Here is a 14972-nt window from a genome sequence, read left to right as displayed (position 1 = left end):
CAAAATATCTATCAATTCTCTCAAGAATAAGATCAAAGATGGGCCTTCGGTTAGTCCAAGTATACTTAGACCCAGTAAACCCCAAGTCCAACATATTACAAACATCCGAACATTCTTTAAATTGGAGAGTCCTATTTAAACTCACTTGATTCCCTCCGAATTTATCTTCACTACTCAAAACTTCATTAAAGTCTCCAAGCATAAGCCAAGGTAGATTGTGAAGCTGAGCAACAGCTTTAAGACTATCCCATAAAATTCTTCTCTCAGACAACCTAGGTCTAGCATATATAGTAGAAATAAGCCAGATAGGATCAGAATTATGCACCTTAACAGTCGCATGAATCTCCTGTTCAAAAGAAGACAAGAGCATCACATCTACATCATCTGTTTTCCATAGGAGCCATAAACTCCCTGCGTAGCCAATGGTCTCAGTGACTATGCTTCCATCAAAAGGTAAATCTTCAATAATTCTAGCAGCCCTATCTCCACCAACTCTAGTTTCTGTGATCACCATGATTGAAGGGTGGTGATTAATAACCATCTCAAAAATTCTTCTCTTGAAGTCTACATTCAGAGCACCTCTGCAATTCCAAAATAGAATATTCATCTTCACAAAATTTCCAAGAGGAACCTCAATCTCTGGAGGGTTAGAGTTCATCATGGTTGTCTCCACCACACTCCATCCCATCCTCCTCAGTATGTCCTTGGAAGCCACCCAGTCTGGCTTCCACACCATCATATGCTTAAGAATACCTAAGATGTCCTCCCTGCTGCATAGAAGCACATCGCACCTCTGAATTGGGTCCATTAATTGGATTAAATTTAAGGTGGGATGATTCCCCAAATGAGCCATGGCCATTCCCCTGAAATCCACCAGCCTCCTTTCTTGTATAATCCACCCTGTCTCGTCCCAATGAGGCATGACTGGAGGTCTCCGCTGCCTGCTCAGCTCCTTTGCCTTCTCCAATGAGATTTCGGGAAGATCCATGAAGAACTTCCACCACTAATTGGGAGTGAGGTTCCATGCTGGGTGATCTAGAGGTAAATCTCACATCTGTATACTCAGTGGGGTTATTGAAAACAAATGCTTCCAAGCCTAGCTCAGCTCCTTCTGGAACCACCCCAGAACTTCCGTCAGAGCAGCCTTTATCTGTGCGATAACCTCGTCGGGAATGATCACAGTCCTGTTCTTGTATCGCATTACCCATCCTGCTTGTGGAATTGTGCACATCCCGAACGTTATCTCCTTCATATCCGCTATTACCTGGCTGCTCAAAATGTTGAGAGAGCTCTTCAACCTTGTCAGACTCAAAGAGAGAACGTTTTTGCGATTTGCCTCCTTTTAAGCTCTTAGAATTTTTAACTCCCAGTCCTTTAACCCCTTTTTGTTTACTTTTCTAAGATGACTTAATTCGAGAAACCTCTAAAACTCTACCTTCAGGCATTTTCCCTTTGTTCAATGCTTCCTGACACAAGTCCATCTCTTGTGTTGAAATGACTTGATTCTTACGTGCCTTAGATATGCCATCATCATCAAATATCTTGGAAAAAGAATTATCACATCTAATCCCTTCCCCATGGCAGACGTTAGCATCAATATTGCCAATCTTACCCTTAAAAGTATTGTCACGAATGACCAAGCTGCTCTTCAAAACATTACCTGAAGAAGTGCTAACTTTAGTGTGTCCACGCCCTCGTTCAGATTTAACCGGGTTTCTTTTCCTAGAAACAACCATCCAAGGCCTATAGTTCATTTCGGACTGGGCATTATCCTAATGATTGACAGGTTTAGGAGAGTTTGGTTCCTCACCATCTCTAGTCACTGACCCAATACGGTAGCTACAGTTCTCCTGCTTATGTCCTAGTCTTCCACAACAAAAACAAAGAGTGGATATGCCTTCATACAACACTTGCTGAACTAATCTGCCTATTCAAATTGACTTGATAAGAGGCTTATCTAAATTAACCTAGATGCAAAGCCTTGCATAACTTTCACAAGACTCAAATGCAGTATAAGAGTCTATGCGCAAAACCGGGCCAATCGCACTCCTTATTTCTTTGAGGACTGAGGTATCATAGAACTCAATTGGGAGTTCAGGAAACCTTACCCACACCGCTATTGAAGTAAGCTTAGCCTCAGAAGCTTTGAAATAAGGCTCCCAAGGTTTGATAGCAAGGAAATGTCCCCCTACAAACCAAGGCCCACCACGCAAAACCTTATCATAATCCTCATCGTTACTAAACCGGATTAGAAAATAGTCTTTTCCCAAATTTACACAGTCCATCCTAGCTATAGGTTTCCATAATGCATTGATTTTGAAAGTGAGGTAATTAAAACCCACAGACTTACCATACACTTTCACGATCAAAGCCTTCGACCATGGTGCTTTGATACGCACCTTTGAGAGCGTGACTTCTGCCATCCCCTCAACTAAAGGCTCAAGTTCTGAATTTGATTTATAACTATCCTCCCAAATTTTATCCACCTGGAAGGCTTGTTGATAGGCTCCAGGATTATCACCCACAAGGGTGTCCTTATAGCTGACAAGTAGTCTCGGCTGAGAGAAGCTTCTTGCTCCATGGCTATCTTTAAATTTCTTTACACTACGGTGTAACTCATCTTCCTCTTCGCTTGAACGTTAGGTCAGGGTGTACTCAACTTCCATACTTCCAAAAAAGTCTTCAATAAACACACACACTCTCTATCTCTTTCTCCTCCACCATTGTTGATAGATTGCCAGCAGAAGAAGAAAAAATAATAATAAAAAAATAACTGCAGAACACTACATTAGAGGTTTGTGAGAAGGAAAACAAAGAGAAAGAGATAGAGAAGGAAAACAAGTAAATGCAAACAGAAAGCAAGAACTTGCATTAATCAATAGAAAAGTTTCAATAGACTCTAACAAATGCACAACTTTTCATGATTTTTCCCTTGGAACCTTTGAAGATTCCTTATATTTTCGTGCCCTAAATGTTGGCCAAACAGTTCTTCAACACAAGCTGTGCTATGCTAGTACAATTATTTGTGACGTTGTAAAACTTTGTCCCTCTTGTCAATACTCATGAACAAAATGGCATAAATACAGTTTTAAAATCGTGATTTTTGGAAGGTGCAGAGATGGTGAATTTTGATATCTGGTGATCCAAAATCATATCTTAAATTTTTGACATGGTGATCCAAAATCACCATCAAATTAGATATTTTTTATATTTGGTGTAATTGTAAATCCGAGTATATTCTCTAAAGATGTGCAGAGAAGGTGCAGGTGTATAGTTTTAAAATCGTGATTTTGAGGAAGGTGCAGAGATGGTGATTTTTGGAGTGATGACAAGTTTTTGAAAATACCCGGAGTTAAGTTTAAGAGCATTCTAATTCTTGTTGTGAGTTGCAAGATGGTACAGGTCTAGTCAAGAAATTCTCTAGCCTTAAGACTCTCATGGAAAGAGACCTGTTTCAAAGATATTTTCATGAGACTCAAAAAGAGAACTCTGTAATATTTTTATTTTTCAATGATCTCCATGGAATGGCCAAGTCTGGCACTTTTTCTAGAGGGGTTGTACCGCGGTAGTGGGAACTGGGAAGGTGATTGAGGGATGTTGGGCAATAAGTGTGAAAAAATTCAGTAAAAGTAGTTGACTTGGCATACAATAATTCTGTATTAATGAGATAGCAAGTGGTAATTTATCACCGTTAGATCTAATGAGAATCTATGGTCTAAAAATGGTGTAACTCTTATAAAGTTACACCAGATGTAACTTGAACCAATCTCTAGTAATTTAGGGGAATTAAAAATGAGAAACGTTACATCTACAATATTTTTACAATAATTTCACAATAAATCTTAAGTAGCAAGTTATTACTAGTAGACAAAAAGATAATAATTTGCCACATAAGATTTGTTATAAAAATGTTGTGAATCTAACATTATAGATTTTCTTTCCACTAATTGTTAAGTTTGCATAACAAAGAAAGAGAACGCCAAGAAAGAAGGAATCATCATAGCTATATCATAAGGCTTCAGGCTTCATTTGGGTGAAGGAGCCCCCCGGGCGAAACAAGCACTAGATTTGGTCAGAATCTGCATTCTTGCAAGTTGTAACCGAGCACAAGAAAACAAACCAACATAGACTTAGATTTGGTCACAACCAAGCACAAGAAAACAAACAAACCTAAACTTGAATGGAAATAAGTGGCATGTCTCATTTCTGCCAATTGTCAAAAAAAGAATACATGCCGTACCTGTCAATACATACCATATAGACGCAAAAAGATTTAGTACTTTCAGAGACATGGCCAGGAACTTGGTACTTCAAGTTTTTGCTTTGTTTTCGGTTTTATTTATGGCTCATTTTGGGTTGTTAGACATTGGTGGATGGTACATGGAGATGAATATTTTTCATCCACTGAATCAACAGAAGTTGAATAGAAGAACAAATTTTGCCACTGTACTTCATTCAGAGTTAATTTTCTAAACCAAAACCACAAGAAATCACTTGCCACTAATCCTAAATTCACAAAGTTCTCTTTACATTTTGCCCTAAAGTAGGGTCCCAGATTTTTTGCCCCTTTTCACACAAATTTCAAAGAACGCATCATTCACAAGCAGTTTGTGGTTGAATTAATGCTTATTATAGCCACCCTCAGTCCACACCTCTTTTTACCCACTTTCAACACTCCTTCCCCTGTTTTCTTGGCCCGTTAGCTTTTCCTCTTATCTACAAATATGTTCACTTAATGAATACCCTTTAGAACATATATTAATCACCAATTTTATGAAACTTTTTATTGAAAATTGATAAAACTATCAAAAAAGTTAGTTACTTTTTTTATTTTTCCATAAAAAATTTCCTATAATAATTTACTAGACATACGTTAGTAAAACTCTTTACAAATCTATGACAATTCATTTTTCTTTTTTCAATGAATTTTTTTAGTCGGGGTTTAAGTAATAGCATCCTTTGTGACAGGTTGGAATCCCACCTCCACCTCTACCTCCCCCTCCTCCCTACCATCTACCTATCTCAAAAAAATAAAGTAAAGTTCCTTCATACACCCAAAAAATAAAGAGGCTGATTTCTGCTGTCACTGGATACATAAGGGCATTGCATTTGACAAACTTCCAAGTAATTTATTAAAATTTAAAATAAAAAAATAAAAAAAAAACAGCTACTTGGGAATAATAAAAATAACGATAAGCCTTGTACAATATTCTTCGACCATCACAAAGTACCCATTACAAATTTTAGTAGTTATTACAAATAGTAAGAGTTGACTCAAAAAAAAAAATTCAGAATTAATTGAGGGGAAAAAATGATGGAGAACACTGATTCAGTTCACAACATCTCCTCCTACATAATAAAATACAAATCCTTATTCATATACATAGACGCGTTAAAATTAACAAACTTTGAAAATGGGGGAAAACGGGAGCCAACATTTGCTTTTGCTACAACTAACAGTCTTATCAACAATATGCAATGGTTATCCCAACCCCAATTGCAAAGGTGGTTCATCTCTGATTCATTCTCAAATGTTCAGCTGAAACAATGTAAGAATATGACTCAAAATCATAGCCCCTAAAAGAAATTCACAAAAAAAAACAAAAAAAAAAACAAAACAAAACAAAAAAAAAAACCATATGCTAAGTAATACAACCTTTATAAAAAAAAAAAAAAAAAAAAGAAAAACCCATATGCTAAATAATACAACCTTTACTTTTACCTAGTACAAGGAGATATATTATTTTTTACATAGCTCCCTATGAAACAATAATATGATAAGAAAAAAAATGCAAAAAACAAAATATTTTATAATCAAGAAAAAGAAATGAACAGTTATTCAAGCAAGTATTTTCCATGAAATCAATAAACTCTTCTTACAAAAGGCAATTATGTACTTTCTCCATCTCCAACAGTTTCAACTGTGAGAGCAAGCATGACAAAAATTATAAAAAAGAAGTTTACTGTACATAAATGAGATACTCACTTATGGAATTCTTTTCTGAAGCAAGTTTCATTCCTCATCACTATCATAAACAACTGCCATTCGGCGATGGGATGTAGTCTTTCTTGGAGGAGAGTCCTCATCTGACTCAATCCCCTTGCGCTTGAGACTGCCTCCAAACTCCCTACCCTTCTGTTTTGGCTCCTGAAAATATCCAAAAAGCAGGATGAAGTATAAAAAGAATAAAAAATAAACTTTATTTCATAACATTGCAATATCTCCATACATGGAATTTTTATAAAGAGGACAATCTATGCATTCCACACCATAACAATCTTAGGGATGATCACCCAAAAAGAGATCATATATGTATTACAAACTGCAATAAAGAAGGATTTGAAAAACTTAACCATCTGGCACAACCATTTCCTTTCAGAGTTATCATCACTGCACCACTTAGAGCAGATAATTTGTTAATTATATGACATTGTACAGTCTCCTAACACCAATCTATCAACATCAGTGCCAAAGAACTCTTAGCTTCCCCAGAAAAAGCTGCATTCCCTAGCCACATGAATTATATGCACAGTGCATTTATCACTGTTTCTGTTAAAGGTTCTACTTGTATTTTCTTTGGCAGCCCTTTGAGAGGACTAGACCAAAGCAGTTCACACTAGGACCAAAACTCGTCAAGAGTTGTTCAGTGCTGCTCAAGGACGCATGCTAAGGAATTTTCAGATTAGATGCAAAATGAAACATAACACCTGGTGTCTATTGACACGTCAAATCCCATTGAACATATATAAAAAATACTCGCACAACCTATGGCCTATCATACTGACAGACAGCCAGTTGTTCTAGTCAATTATTACAGCAAGCATGGAGAAATATTAGTCCTAAAACAATCAATGGTAATTCTTTAAAGTATGTTATGGACACAACATTACATCTAAAATAGACAGTTTAAACTCAGGAAATTTGAAGTTTCCAAAGGCATCCAACATATCAAAAACAAAAAGTGCCCGCATCAGACAGCACAATCATAGAACAACAATTATTAAGTAAATAATCTCTTGTGCCTCAATTGGAAGACTACATACCAGAGAGCCTAGCTGAAACACGTAGTATGGAAATTTAGATTAATCAAAGAAACAGGCATACCTCAGCCTCCTCCTCCTCTTCCTCCGATGCTTCATTCACTTCTGCCTCTTGTTCATCATGTTCTTCCTCTTCTTCCTCTTCTTCATACTCTTGCACCGGCTCCTCAGCTCTTTTACGTGGGGGAGACCTCTCGTCTTCCTCCCCATCACTTTCATACTCAGACTCCTCTCGTTCACTGTCAGAGAAATCCACTGGGCGTCGAGAAGATTTAGCAGTTGGCAGAGATGACTTGCGAGGGATGTCTTTTGGTCCCTGTGACTAGAACACCAAAAGCAAAACTTTGTCTTAGCAGACAAAATAAATAATCACCTTTTCTTTGGGTGGGGGGAATCACTTAAGAGATCAAGTCATGAGACCTTTTTAGCATTTAGAATGCGTTTCTCAGCTCGAGCTTCAACTTCCAAATCTTCCTCAAAGCGGCGGCGAGAACGTCTTGAATCATAATAATCTGTCTCATCATCCTAAAAATTGGTGGACAATTAGGAGAATTGGTTCAGGCTTGGACAGACATATATAGAAAAATACTCCAGAATACTACAGGAAGATGAAGACTATAGGCTTTTCCATGCCTAAAACAATGTTTGTGGTCTCCAAGGTGAAAAGTTCCAGTCAAATAATAAAATTCCATAGATGAAGAGAGGGGGGGGGGGGGGGGGGGGGGGGGGGGGGTGGAAGGCAAGTGTTTAACTTTTTCATCTATTTCCCATTCATTGTAAGAGTAAGAGCTGACCTCATCAAGAGCATCCTCCAAGAACCCAGGAGAAAGTTGGCGCCTCCTGTCTGCAGTTGGGGTATATTTCCGGTTCACTTTTTCCCTCTTCCGATTAAGAAGTACATTAGCTCTGATGTTTTGACTTTCAGCCTACAAACCATTAGAAAAATGGACAAATGAAACTCATGATTCTCAATATAAAGCACACACCACTACTTCATGCAATTAATTAGTAATTACCTTTTCTTTTTCCTCTTTTTCCCTCTCAGGATCAATGTCAGTGATGCAGTTCTTAACCTTATAGACCTTTTTATGCCTTGAGTCAACTAGAGCAGTCAGCAGTCTATGAGAATTTGATGACAAAGATGATGGCATAAACCTCATCTTTTTTAAAATCCTTCCTTGAGATTGGAGAATTCCCTGAAAGCAAGGCATTTAAGGATTCAAGAAATCATGCAGTTCAAAACAGGACATGGAGAGAGCTGTGAACGATTTTAATGAAAAGTAAAAAATAAGTGATGACCCTACAAGAAATCACATACAATTTATATTACAATGGCCAAGCTTGGTGGGCAAGATTCAGGGTTCAGAACTGGAACCCATAATCAACAGCATCTATTCGGTATTTGGTATGCATATATAGCATGATCTTATTCTAAAAGGCTAAACTCTATTCCTGCTGATATACAGATGACCCTAAATTACCATATTCTTGTCCTGCACGTACACTGCATTTAATTCTCTAAAAGAACAAGAGAGGACTTCCATAAAATCAACTTCATCATTTCTGCCCCCTAGCATCTAGTTGACAGGAACCAAAGTCCCTGGAATAAAATTTAAGTACTATAATAGTAAAAGCAGCCTAGAGGGGACATATTGCCAATAAATCATAGCCCAAATGGGACTTTCTCCTCCAACAAGAATGGATAGAGGGTAAGGTCATGGGTCTAAAACCCAGTGGTTTTGTGCATAAACTACCGATCAGAGAAAAAAACACTAAACCTCTTTTAGCACCCAAGGAAGAAAAAACCTATAAAAGAAAATGGCAATAAATTTCCAATATGGTAGGAGGACATAAATCTAAGGCAAGGACATGAACATCAAGGATATGCCTCTAAACCCTAACACAGTGGCAGTCCCATGTCAACTTTTAAATAACAAATGCCTCTAAACCCTAATACCAAATACACCGATTGTCTATTATCAAGGGCTTCTAAGCTTCTTTCCATTTATATTGACCAACACACACACACACACACACACGCACACATGTATATGTGTGGCTGTTTGTGTATACATATGACATTATTGTAAGAATCTAGATTCAACTTCCATGTGACGTGATATACTCATGTTCTTACAAGTATCTAGAAAAGAGGGGGAGAGGTAGAATGAACTTGAAAATTCGTAACAAATTTTGGTTAAATTACTGGGTCAAGGGATGCTAAAGCTGGAAGGAATAATCAAATCAATTATGCTGGAGAGATAATCACAAAATATGAGTTTCTGACTCTGAAAACATGCCACAAAGAAGGTGTGGAAGGTAAAAGAAAATTGATGCATCTTAGTAGGCTATGTATTTAAGGTTCTCTCAGACACATTTGGCAGCTTGATACATGATGAAGGATAAAATTAGGAAGTTTGTATGTCAGATTTTATTGGGCTTAGGGTAGAAAAATTCATAGAACCAGGGTTTAAAATTTTAGAAGAATGAAGGTGGAAACTAGGGGAACAACACACCAGACTTCTCAGGCAGCAATAAAAGATTTTGCTTTCAAGGATGTTTAGACAAATGATATGCCACATCAAAGGTTGGAAAATTTAGGGTACTCAAGATTTAAGGTTCTAGAGGCAGCAACTTGACCTTTATTACATGGCTGGATCACTACATTTGTTAAGGAAATGGGAAAAAAGGGGTAGAAATGATTAAAGATGTTATATTTATGGATCACACAAGATATCAGTTAAACAAAAAACTATTAGACATATCAAACAGATATAAATTCACCTTTCCGTGTCTAAGAAAAAGATGTGATTGATCATGTTGTCCATCTTGCACGGATATGTCAAGAACTTCATTCCCAATTAATAACTGCAAACTGCCGTCTGACCATCTCACAAAGCGTGTATTGCTTTCGCGCTATAAAACACAAGGAAATATTTAAACACTAAATTAAATCTGAGAAAAATGTTGAGCAGTCAAGTGCAAAATGAGCTCTTACAGTAATGTTGGACCAATTTCAAAACTTAAGGCTAAAGGGAAGATAAAAATGGGAAATAATTACCAAGAACAAAAAGTTCATAGGTTGAAGAACCACCATGTGGAGGGTATAATAGGATGATCTACTCCAACACTGAATCATTATTAAGAAAGGTAGCTCTAAATTTATTTTTGCACACACACTTTAGAGTTTAGACTATTGAACATCAAGCGACTTTATAAAACAATAAATACATTTAATTTGTGTGTGTGGAAATAATCACAAAATCCAACACTTTGATCAACCCCATAGAAGACATGACTCTGAGAAAAATCCTCTTTTACAACTTACAAGTTTCATGAGTACAGTGACATAATCAGAGGACCCCAAGACTTTATCCCTGTGATCCTAACTGATTTGACTTCTGTGTTTCTTTCTATGACCAAATGTGTTTGACTTCTCTGCTATACATGCATGTGTAAGTATAACAGATAACAATAAAAGATAAATACTTACAGATGTTGTGCCATCTGGATTTCTAACAGTCCTCCAGCGCACAATATTGTTCTCTAAGCGTATACGTTTCTTAGATCCAGATTCATCTGTCACAAAAATATCCTCTTCCACAAATGTTTTAGGATCAAATGGTTTTGGGTCAATGCCCATTATATTAGAAACTTTAATCATGTTCATCTGCAAACAGTTAAACAGCCGAATATTAAAATTTTGCACCAAGTCATGAAATTAAAATATTAATGATCCTTTTTCGGGTATCTCCCCCCCCCCCCCCCCCCCCCTACCCCCTCTTTAAAATTATTAAGTTATGCATCTAGTAGGTCTTGAACCCATGATCTCACACTCTACATTGTAGTAGATGAGGTACCATTTGAGCTAGATCTCATTGGCAACCATCATCAAGTAAATTACTAAGCACAAAGCATGCAAAAGAAAAGTAAGATGATCAAGTAATGCAGAACTTCTTCTTTTTTGATAGGTTGCTAGCTAACAATAAAAATTAAAAATGTTCCCCCACCTTAAAATGAGACAAACTAAAAATGTATCAAATTGGAGCTGAAAATAAGACCCATTAATTGAAACTGTATGAAGTTCCAAAAAGATGAGAAAAATTACAGATCCAATGGCGAAGAGCATGCCTCATGGAAAAAACAAGCAAGGTGGGATAAAAGGAGGACTCAAAAGGAAAACCCTAAAGAGAAACCCCAAACCAGAAGAGGTGATTTTGATTTTGCGCAGCTATGACTCAAAACGCTTCCATGGAAACTGAGGGAAGTCGATCTTAAGGGCTGCGCTTAAAGATTTTAGAAACTTCAGGACCCAGAAAACTTTTTTTCTTTCTTTTTCTTTTTTTTGATAGGTAAGAAAGTAATATTATTACTAGAAGAGAAAAAAAGATGCAAAGAGTTCACGATAGTGAACAAAAAACCACAATGACAAAAAGAAATAAAGGAATCAACATCCTATTCTAAGAGACAAAAGAAAATCAGTAATAGTAGAACAATCCGAAAGGCCCCAACACTGAGACCAATTGAAGAGAGTCCGATGGCACAAATCTAACAATTGAGCCATTGATTTCTCAATATCCTCAAAAGAACGCCAATTACGTTCAGTCCAAATAGTCCACATCAAACAGCCTAGTACCAAATTCCAAATATCGGAATTAAATTTCCCAAGCCAATGGTGCCAACATCAAAGTAAGTCTACAACCGAACCTAGCATAACCCAATCAATCCCAAACTTTTTCTTTCACTATGCAGAACTTCTTAACCACAAATAAAATAAAAAAATATAGTAAAATTTGTCCTCCATATATGTTTTTATAACTCAAGTATGAATGTATAATTTATATGATGCCAATCGCAACATAAATTAAACAACTTTCACAGTTTCATACTAAATAGCCATGTTAAATGTTGTTTGCCCAAGGTCTTTTTTAAAATACAGTTTCAAATCCCAAGCTCAACCTCAACATCCAAAAGTGCAATCTACACATGCCACCAACTAATTCGATAAGATACGTAGATGAGACCATAATTAATATCTGAAATGACTAGCAAAACAAGTAGACCATCTGAATTAATTTTAGCTTCAACTTCATTCCCTGTAAAGCAATATATAATGCATATGCTTTAAATAGGGTATGCAAGAAATCTGTTAATCAAGCAAGATGGACAACTTAAGAAAACATAGTAGTAGCAAATAGAAGAAAGAATATACCCTCTCTGGACGAGCTGGAGGTGGACGTAATGGAATCTCTAGCTCCAATGGTGGACCAACAGGCTTCTCTTTAATTCTAGACTCAATGTTTTCCTCTTCTGACTCATAACGAGCATCTTCATCAGGCACTAAATCCTCTGGTCTTGGACTCTTTCCGTAGGTCCCTTCCTCTTCCATAGGGCTCTAAGGCAAGAAAACACTTTCTATCATCACCAAGTACAAATCTTGGTCAATGATATATTCATTGCATCAATGATATACTCACAATTAAATCTTGCTCAATGTCATTGTGAGCTGCATACTCAGGAGCTTCTTCTTCATCATCAGACTCACCAAAAACATCACGAACGGCTGAATTTGAAACATGGGTCTGATCTTTTCCTTCCCCAGGCGATCCACTGTTAAGAAGGTAAGTTTCCCATTAACAGTCAAGATAGCTTGCTGCTTGTTATAAAAAGAGCTTACATTAACATTAATGGTCTTTTGTTTTGATATGTCTGCAATGCCTGGTGCTTAGTGACCAAGCCATGCATGACCAGCCCATACCAGAAAATAGCACCTAATTCTTCAAGATAAAATTGAATGTGTTTGTGTTGGAGAAGTATTAGTATTATGCAAATTACCTTTGACTTCTACCCTGATCAACTTCCTCTTCGTCATTGTCAGGATAATGGTTTTCCTCAGATCTCTCGGATCCACTTTCAATCACATCGCGTCTCTTGCTTGTTACCACTCTTTGACCATAATCTTCCTTTTCATCACTGTCAGTCTCTTTTCCTCCAATTTCATCTCTTTGATCACCGACTTCTACTTCTTGAGAACTCTGATCTCTTTCACCCTCGCTTTCCCCCGGATCAGGTTCTACTTCAACCAACTCACCTTCGCTCTCTACTTCAGCCTCCCCAGGCCCCTCCACTTCAATTTCGCCTTCAGGCTCCAGCCCACCCTCTGCTTCATCCTGAAAACAAAACCATCACATTTTCAACAGGAAAAAAAAAAAAAAACCCCATTTTTATTGGCATGTCACACACGCATGCGATGGATTCTTAAAAAAAACACCAAAATTATTGTTTTCTATTCCGGGCTATATTTTTTTGCAAAGCTCAATCTTAAGGGCAAAGGCACAAATTTATAAACTGAAACTGTAATTTTTCTTAGTTACATCAACTTCAATCACTTGGAACCAATTTTAACCACACCACACATAAACATTATTTATGATCAAGCACACTTAAATCACTCTGATTTTGGAAACAAAATTTGTGCTTTTTTAAAACCAAAATGCGTACACATACTCAAAATAAAACAAACATACTCCATTACAAAAATTCTCTAATCCCAAAAAACACACATAACCAAAATTTTAACACAATCACAAGAACTTCAAATTTCCACGTGGATACCCTAGAGGCCTAGATCCAAAGCCACAGCTAGAATTTGCTTAAATTGATGAAAACCTAGCATTATGAGCACGAAATTGAATCTGAAATTTCAGCTTTACCTATAACTTTTATACATCAAAAAAGAGAAGAAGAAGAATCTTACAGAGGCGTAATTGGGCGGAGGATTAGACTCGTGCTCGGAATCAATCTCTTCCTCCTCCTCCGATTGATCGCCGAACAGATTCTGCATCATCTGGTGCCGCTTCTCCGTCCCCATCTCTCTCTCTCTCTCTCTCTCTCTCTCTCTCTCTCTCTATGTGACTGTTCGGAGCTCAGACCTCAGAGAGCGTAGTCTCTCTCGGTGCGATACAGCGGATCGTGGTTGAGCTCTCAATTATTATTAATATCTTTTTCGCTTTGCTAGCGATTTATATCGACCACCCTAAAAGGAAAAATATTCTTGACGCGTCAGCGTTGGTTTTGAAAGGATGGGACCCAACTCACTGGACTGTCTGGTCCCACTTTTGTATTGATGTAATCTTTAGGTATTTTGGGGGTCTGGTACGGGTGTTCAACCTATTTTTTTTTTTTTTTTCATTTTTTTAACTCATATGTATTTTCACAATACTTAATCAACGATATTAAAAATTTCTAATCAAACAGATATTTTTTATCAATAAAAAATTATATATTTTATTTGCAATATCATTATTTTAATTTTTTTTAAATTCCTCGATCACCTTGCCAGTCACCATCAGAATCCCTCTGATCTTCCTTTTTTTTTTTTTGACAAAATGAAGGTGTTCATACCTTTTTGAGTATCAAACTATTCCCTTTGGTTATGTAGTCTTTGAGTTCTACATGCACCAAGTTATTATATGAAAAAATTCTATGGACGTAACTCCAAGATGCTAGTAAGAGATTTTAAATCTATAATTTTATGGATATCATGAGGCCCTTAAAACCACTTAGGGCGTCCACTATTTTTTTTGGGAAAACTCAAATTGTTGTTAGATCTTTGCACATCCACGGCCCTTTTTGTCATCAGCGCCCCTCCAATTTTCTTCTTCTTTGCTTGAAAACTCGAATCGTATCTGTTGCATTTTACACTCCTCTTCGGACTGATGGTGTAGGATTCGAGTTGGTGTTAGAAACGCAATACGATGACCACTAGAAATGTCATCACTCATGAGAAAGAGAGAGTACAAAGTGAAGAGAGAAATTGTATTTGTGGAATATTTTAATATAAGGAAAGAGAGTGATTGAATAATAAAAAAAAAATAGTTAGGATAAGAAATTGAAACTTTAGACAATTATGGTAAAAATATTACTTTTGG

At 36.9% G+C, this 14972-nt stretch overlaps 1 protein-coding gene across 2 annotated transcripts; it reads right to left on the bottom strand.

Annotated features, from left to right (window-relative positions):
- Positions 1–5171: 5171 nt before the first annotated feature.
- LOC112039471 (protein LEO1 homolog) lies at positions 5172–14053 on the bottom strand. Of its 2 annotated transcripts, none has more exons than XM_065766553.1 (12): positions 13799–14053; positions 12877–13211; positions 12519–12651; positions 12254–12436; positions 10535–10711; positions 9826–9957; positions 8058–8237; positions 7836–7967; positions 7462–7566; positions 7106–7363; positions 5987–6148; positions 5172–5539 (listed from the first exon to the last, which is right to left on the bottom strand). In XM_065766553.1, exons 1-11 carry the CDS (start codon positions 13910–13912, stop codon positions 6014–6016), a joined length of 1884 nt encoding a protein of 627 aa, XP_065622625.1. In that variant the 5' UTR covers positions 13913–14053; the 3' UTR covers positions 5172–5539; positions 5987–6013. The 2 variants fall into 2 exon arrangements, with proteins under 2 accessions (XP_065622625.1, XP_065622626.1); XM_065766554.1 differs by having other exon boundaries at positions 7106–7357.
- Between the last annotated feature and the right edge of the window lie 919 nt (positions 14054–14972).

Source organism: Quercus suber, unplaced genomic scaffold (assembly GCF_002906115.3).
Source record: "Quercus suber isolate HL8 unplaced genomic scaffold, Cork oak 2.0 scaffold_717, whole genome shotgun sequence".
Classification (NCBI taxonomy): domain Eukaryota; kingdom Viridiplantae; phylum Streptophyta; class Magnoliopsida; order Fagales; family Fagaceae; genus Quercus; species Quercus suber.
Note: the sequence above shows the minus strand (reverse complement) of the source record. Positions and strands in the feature narration are given on the sequence as shown.

Excerpts from the sequence above, each read along its gene's own strand:
- LOC112039471 (XM_065766553.1), bottom strand. The coding sequence starts at position 13,912 with ATGGGGACGGAGAAGCGGCACCAGATGATGCAGAATCTGTTCGGCGAT. Across the intron at positions 12,652-12,876 it reads GATCAGGGTAGAAGTCAAAG|TGGATCGCCTGGGGAAGGAA; the intron begins GTAATTTGCATA and ends CCTTCTTAACAG. Across the intron at positions 8,238-9,825 it reads TTTTTCTTAGACACGGAAAG|GGAATTCTCCAATCTCAAGG; the intron begins GTGAATTTATAT and ends CCTTGCTTTCAG.